The following is a 7,518-nucleotide window of genomic DNA, read 5'->3' as shown; positions in this document are numbered from 1 at the left end:
AGGCGAGGCGCGGCCAGCATACTCGTTCACCGATCTGCAGAGTTTCTACGCATAGTTATCGGGGCGTAACGGGTTGGACTGTGGACTGCCCATAAACGCATGGATGTGAAGGTAGGTGCAGAACGCGTTGTCGACTTTCTTGGTCTAAATGGGGGTATAAAAATACTGCGCTTGACCCATGGGATACTTGCGGCGAGGCATATAGAGACGTTAGTAGCGTATGCCGGTGGGTGAAGAGAAAGAATGGAGGAAGAAGGTGAATAGGGTTTGTGAAGAGATGGATGGACTTTACAGGAAAAGGCAGGAGACATGCCTTTTAAATGAGCGCGTATTGGAGACGGGTTGGATGATAGAAGAAATGGCCACATTGCCATAATTAACTACGTACTTAAGACTGCATTGGAAATCAATAGATAGTGCCGTTGTAATCAAATGTGTTTGGACTGTACGGTTAAGTGTGGATACATAAAATCAAATTATTGATAATGCAGTAACCTTATATATGAAGTCCATGTTGTAATTAATTACAGATTCATCTTACATTCCTACAACAAAGGAAAAAAGTTAGAGCTTGTTTGGTTGTGTTTTCAATGAGATTTTTTTCACTTTTCACTATTTGTATATGTGAGAATTTGTTTAGTCAAGCCATTTTTAGTGAGAATGCATTCCCATTTTAATTCTCAATTTCAAATTTATATAGGTCACATGGGCTTGTCATAGTTGTCTTTCTATCACATAAAAAATACATATACATATATTCAACATTCTCATACCTATATACCTATATTTGGAAACAACTAATCCAAACATATTCTCAGTTTTCGCACAAAAATCATTAAAGCATTTCTACACATTTCCAATTGTTGAAAACTGAAAATGAAAATGAAAAAACAGCCAAATGAGCTCTTAATATCCCCCTTCATATAATGAGTTACTACGTATTTAGTAGAGAGTTCTATGGAAAACAATACAGAAGTGGAGATTGCAAATTACACATTCAAAAAATTATTTTGCAAGAATACAGAAATGGAGATTGCAAAGTACAAGTAAATGAAATTTGGCTACGTACATAAAACCATCCGTACATTGATTAATTAACAGAATTTATACTTTAGTACAGACAGTACGATTAACACGTGCAGGTGGTCCACAAAAAACATATGGAACCCAGCCGATCATATGAGACCAAAAAGGACAACCTGCAACAGTGACGAACAAACATTCCCTGCCTTATATGACAGTTCTAATTAGTGCCCTACAGTCTTATACACAATGAAAAGCATTTATAGACATTCTAAAGGTGAAAGTTAAATAAGCTACGACGGAATGAGAAAATGTTGGCAACAGACAACATCAATCCCAAGGAAAAGTCCGCAATCTTTTAAATCATACGTACATTAATATCTACATATATATATATATATGTATATCTAGATAATATAATATGAAGCTTCCCATGCATGCATGAATGAATGGCAAACATCCCACAGAACCTCCTTCCTAAAACCCTTTCAACAGAAACCTCCAACAGATCTCACTCACAGCATTCATGCCTCAGTCAACCTTCTTCACGGGAGTACGATTGGACGGGGACGAGCTGGCTTGTCCTTCAGACCTTGCAGCGCCAGGGTTCCCACACTTGATATTTGAGCATTTCTGGCCGGCACTTGGAGCACCCGACAGTGGCTGCAAGGAGTCGGCGTCATCCTTGCACCCGTAGAGATCATCGAAGAAATTCCAGAGGGATGAGCTCAAAGTAGGGTTATCCAAGACATAGCCGTACGGGCAAAGATTTTTTGGTGCAACTCCCAATAGCCCGGAAGGTGGAAGGGCGACAGTATGATCGGATTGTTCCTTGGCATCCCCTTCTTTCATTTCAGGACTGGCATCGTCAATAGAAGCGGAGTCTGAGTCTACCGGCTGGGCAAAGAGCTTATAGAGATCGTCCCACATGTCTTTATAAGCATTCATGTAGCATTTACCGACGCGGGATTCCTGCAAATACAAAGTCATACATCACAAACAATATAAGTGCACATTGTAATGGTTGTCCGCAATATACTAATGTAACAACATGTAGAAAAAAAATTTAAAAAAATAAATCACCTCGCAGAACTCCTTCCAAGTTGAGTCAAACGCTATCACGAAACGTAGCCTAGTGTTGCAGATAACATCCCGGCAAGCAATCGGCTTCCCACACACATCGTGTCTCTCGCGTAGGAACTTGACGACGTACTTTCCCCAACCAAGGTCAATCTTCACGCCGTGACATTTATGGACCGCTTCCAACGCATCAGTTATCGTGAACTTGTTCTCATGATCGGGGTGAAAACGATCTTTCTTCGCATGATTAAGCAGTTTACTAACAAACGTTCTCTCCATATCCTTTGTCCACTTGGAACAATAGAACATGTAGCGCTGGTAGTAGAAGTCGTCGGGCCACATCATTCGGTATTTCCAGAAAAAGTATGTTGGGGGGTGTACAAAAGTAAGAAAAGGATGTTGCAAATCGAAAATGGAAAATTCAGTCACATTTATAGGCCGTGTTGGGGATAATGATTTGATGCTTTGGCCAATGGATGGAAAGCACTGTACAATCGTCAGTATGACAAAGTGTAAACTCCCTAGTAATTAAACGTCATGTTGCATTACATTAAGGTAGATGGGAATAATTAATCGCAAAGTGTGGCAGTGGTGTAGGATATGACGGGCATTAGCAGTAAATGAATGTGCAGCAGATATATAAACCATTGTAGGCCACTGGCATTTTAAGCCTATCGCATCAAATTTATTCACAACTGCAGCTCCCCAATTAATGCTTAAAGTTATCTCACAATAAATGAAGTAGTTGGTGGATGGGTAGTTGGATGAATGAATGCACTACACAATTTGAATGAGAGATGTGGGAATATTCTGTCTGAATGCAAAAGGTACAGGTGCAGATGTTTTAATACATATGATTAAGTAATGCAAACATCACCATACAATGGAACACCCCAGTCGTAGGTGCAAAGTGAAGTGTTGTAATTGTGCATTGTACTCATAAGGCACAAGGTATATTTAACCCGGAAGATCAAGAGTAGCTGGATTTTTTGGTAATATATTGGATTAATGTAATAACGTATGGAATGCAAAGAATGTGTAATGGCATATGTGTTGCAGATAAGGTAAACCACCGTAAGATCACATTATTAAACTTGAATACATCGATATTAATAAGCAATGGAAACAAACAATTATGAAAAACAAGTGGAATTTCATGCATATACAGTATGGAAGAAATAGTTAAATAAAAATTAGACCGTATGATTGATGAGAACTTACTTGTAGACTACAGTGCATGTGACAATAAAAATTGCATAAACTAAAGCGTGGATGAAGTGCCTGAGCTAACAAAAAATTATACACAGTCGGAGTGATTAAACAAGATTAGATATTCAATGCAATAGAAAAAGTTATTAGCCAAACAATGATTAAGACGATCAAATAATTTATTAATGTACAACGGCGCGTCTCCTCCGCCTGTAGGCTATCATTCAAATGTTTCATCTGACTTTCATATTTGGAGATATGATTCAACAGTCCGGGAATGATCTCTTTTGACTTGCGGCATATGGGGGTCCACCCATTGGAACGTGCCGCAGTACTGACCCTGATTATAAAGAATGGTATGTGATGCGTATATATAGATGTCTTACATAAGCAATGGGCAACAGTGAAGGAATGATTCGTATACGCTGAGAATAGCATATACGAATTATCCAATGAACATTGTATGCACATGAGTAAGTATGTACTGAAATAACGAACCTCGTTACCCAGGCACCTGCGAAATCTTCGACCCAGATTTAGGGTAGTCCACAAGGCACGTAAGACAACATCCACAGCGGCAAAACGGAACAAAAGATTCGGTTGACGCAGAAGAACGGTACCTACTACCCGTTCTACCTTCGGAATCGCTACTACTGAAATCATTTTTGGAACGAAGGGTTTCCATTAGAAATGCCCTAGAGAGTGACAGTTTAGGGATGCAACTTCAGGACATTAGGAACCACATGATAAGCTAAGCATCAAATGTGTGTAATTTGTATTGATAAGTACCGTAGCAATTAACGTAGACGCAGAGGAAAATTAGACAGTAGTCAGAGTAAGAAAATCATACATTCTGAGGTAAATGGAATAACGCATTTCACAAATAACATTACACGTACCAGGTGTAAGACAAATTCTTCACAAAGAACAAAGCATTTAAAATTGAAGAAATTATAACTAACAGAGGTTAGAAAGTATTGTATGTGTTGAGTGTAGTAGTAGGTGAGCTAAAGAAAATTGACACAACAAATTTCAAATCAGAACTGCGGATATAAAGGCGAGTAAACAAAATGAATAAAGAGTAGCAATTACCTTTGGGAATATGTTCGAAAAGGGTTAGGAAGCCACGGAAGTCGCCGGCTGCAAGAAGGGAATACGAAAATTCAGAAAACCTAAAAATCGAGATAAGGGGTCGGCTAAAGATACAACCGGTACACATATGACGTTCATGCTTGCGGAGAATGTTTGGATAATGGTTAACTTACCGAGAATATGGTGGTTGGAATTGCCGATTGGAACGGGTAGGGGGAAGGCTCCCCTTTCGCGTCAGAACGATGTTAAAGCAGAAATTGGAGAAAGAGAGGGAAGGGAAAGACGATGGGGAGGGGGGCAACTGCGTACTGTAATTTCTCAAATTGAAGGGGGCAAAAAGGTAATAGAACTAATAAATGGTGGATTTAATCCATGCAGGTAAATAGAATTGCAAGGATACAATTCGAAGTTTATCGGAGGAAGTAAACGGGTAAGCACTCCATCTCATTTGGCACAATCCAACTAACAATCCAAAATGAATCCGGAGGGGAAATACGAAATGCAACGAAGCAAACACGCCTTATGGGATGAGTGCGCCAAATATTTAAAAAAGATGTGGCTAAATAATTTTCAGGAGTATAACGTGAGAGTGTGAAACTCCCTAATACAGAAACAAAATAACACCTGATTGTACTGAGGATGACATATAACTACAATTCTACAATTAGGTCATAATATTTAAGTTACCTAATTGAAATATCACATAATTACAAATAGGCGTCATTTTATCTGTAGGTAGACTCTTAAAAATATGTAAATATCCGCTCCAAAAAAAATACCAATTAAACAAAGAAAACAATGTCAATGGGATATTAAGGCAATCATCAGAGCAGGAACAAGATTGAATCTTTACAAAAACTTGTATACAGAAACGAAAACTTAGAAAAATTAGCTGGCATCCGATAAAATACCAAAAATCTCACATAGTTAATGGAACCACACAAAACAATTTCTAGAAATCATTAATTACTCCATCAGTGAAATTTTAGATATAAATGAGGACCAAATAGAGATTACGACATTATTTGGAGGGACCCACATTTTACAATCTTACCAATATGGTATATATATATATAGAAAAAAAATGCAAGTAACCTCTTGTAATATTGAAAATGAGTAAATTACCTCTTATGCAAAAATAAATAATGATTTACCCCCTATATTTTTTAAAATATTATAATTTACCCCCATATAATTTTTAAAATGAAGCAATTTACCTCATTTTAAAAAGTATAAGGGGGTAAATTATTATATTTTTTTCATAGGGAGATAATGTGCTCATTTTTAATATCACATGGTGGTAAATTGCTATTCACCCAAATATATATTATTTTAGTATAGATATATAAAATATAGTGTGTGTCTATATATATATGTATATATATATATATATATTCTAGGCTCGGACAAGAAGAAGTAAATAAATCCAAAGAAATTGAACTGGTCATCCAATTAGTATACACATGACACTAAATTTAATATTTCTAGTCCCATTTACCTTGAGGATTGAATTAAATGAGTGATGAGACTGTTTTTTATTAAATGAATGATTAAAAAATTATATATTAATCATGAGGTGTTTACTTAATTATTTTGAAAAGAGTGTATTAATTTTATCCTATGTCTACTTTCCTAATTCCTTATCATTTTTGTTGGAAAATTACTATTTTGTTATTCTTTCCCAAATTTATATCACCATGAAAAGTTTTTTCCCAATTAAATATTTTGAACAATAAAAATGTACCTCTGTATACACTTTTCGGGAGAAAGCCGACCTTCCTCGAAATCTTGTTCCTAGGTTTTTTTTTGGTTTGCAATTCCTCACTTAAACTCTAATTTTTCCGAAGTTTTATTTTTTAATTTTGGTAGTGGTCGCCAGAACACCAACATTTTTAATAAAGGTTAATATATCAAAGTAAACGGACCTTATTATATAATAGAGGCATAATTTAAGAAGAATAATTAATCTTAAATACTAATTAACCATAAAAATGTTATGAAAATGAAACTTTACCAAATTAGGATTTGAAAATTAAAGCCCCCCAAAAAGGACAAGAGTAGTTGGAAAATTTATATTTGTAATATATAAATTATTGAAACATAATAATGACATCACCTATGATGTAATCTATATTTATATAATTAAAAAAGAGGTGAATTAATATTTTAATTATTTTAATATATCAAATTTAATTTATTAATTTATTTATTAACTCTTACGTACACCTACTCTTCTAACTTTTTCATTGCTTTACATAGTTATCTTTTTTTTTTTACATTGTTTTTGACATAATCGTTTTATAAACTTAATGATGATAATATTTTATATTTATTTTAAATATTTATTGTCTAGATAATATTAGGGATAATTACACTTTCATCCTATGAGTTTGGTGTAATTACACGTAAACCTCCTATAATTTGGGAATTACACCTAACACCTATGAAGTCTGCTTCCATCTAACAAACAATTCTTTTCGTTAGTCAAAATTCACTGAAAATATTAATATTAATAAAAAAAAATTGAATGAAGATTGATATTTACCATCAATTGATTTATTACTGACTTGTTGCAGGTCAAACATGTTTTTCGGATTAAATTACCCTTAAAATAATGAAAATTTTCACATGCATTAAAGTGTAAAGATGTATGAAGATACTTTAATTATAAAAAAATTATTGAACCTAAAATAAATTAGTAATAAATCAATTATTTAATTCGACAAAAAACATACAATATACAATAAGTCAGTAATAAATCAATCAATGATATATGTATCAATTTTCATTCAATTTTTCTATTAATACCGATAAATTTAGTGAATATTGACTAAAGAATGAACTAATTTATTAGATGAAAATAAACTTTAAAAATATTAAATAAAATTTTTAAAATTAAAAAAAATTTATGTATAATTATAGGAGAGAGAGAATTGTAATATCTCTATTTATTATTCATGTGGATACAAATTGGAATGAGCAGCGAACCCAAGTCGTATACTCGATTACTCTTCCCCAGGTCACAGGATTTCCGGTTACTGAGCAGCAATCCCAAACTCTCGTCAGCCACCTATGGCGGGCGCCGCCCAACAGCACCCAACACCAGAATCCCCC

At 34.8% G+C, this 7,518-nt stretch overlaps 1 protein-coding gene and 1 long non-coding RNA gene across 2 annotated transcripts in view; one reads left to right on the top strand and one right to left on the bottom strand.

Annotated features, from left to right (window-relative positions):
* LOC110012082 lies at positions 3,377-3,961 on the bottom strand. The gene is made up of 2 exons (XR_002287181.1): positions 3,811-3,961; positions 3,377-3,652 (listed from the first exon to the last, which is right to left on the bottom strand). It is a non-coding gene; the product is annotated as an uncharacterized LOC110012082 (long non-coding RNA).
* The window catches only part of LOC105164166 (glyoxylate/hydroxypyruvate reductase HPR3), a 2,149-nt gene continuing 1,999 nt past the window's right edge, over positions 7,369-7,518 (top strand). Inside the window, exon 1 of the mRNA XM_011082761.2 lies at positions 7,369-7,489. Coding sequence (XP_011081063.1) covers positions 7,477-7,489 — 13 coding nt within the window. The 5' untranslated portion in view covers positions 7,369-7,476. The remainder of the gene's footprint in view (positions 7,490-7,518) is intronic.

The sequence above is a fragment of the Sesamum indicum genome, linkage group LG6, assembly GCF_000512975.1.
Source record: "Sesamum indicum cultivar Zhongzhi No. 13 linkage group LG6, S_indicum_v1.0, whole genome shotgun sequence".
In the NCBI taxonomy this organism is placed as follows: Eukaryota; Viridiplantae; Streptophyta; class Magnoliopsida; order Lamiales; family Pedaliaceae; genus Sesamum; species Sesamum indicum.
Note: the sequence above shows the minus strand (reverse complement) of the source record. Positions and strands in the feature narration are given on the sequence as shown.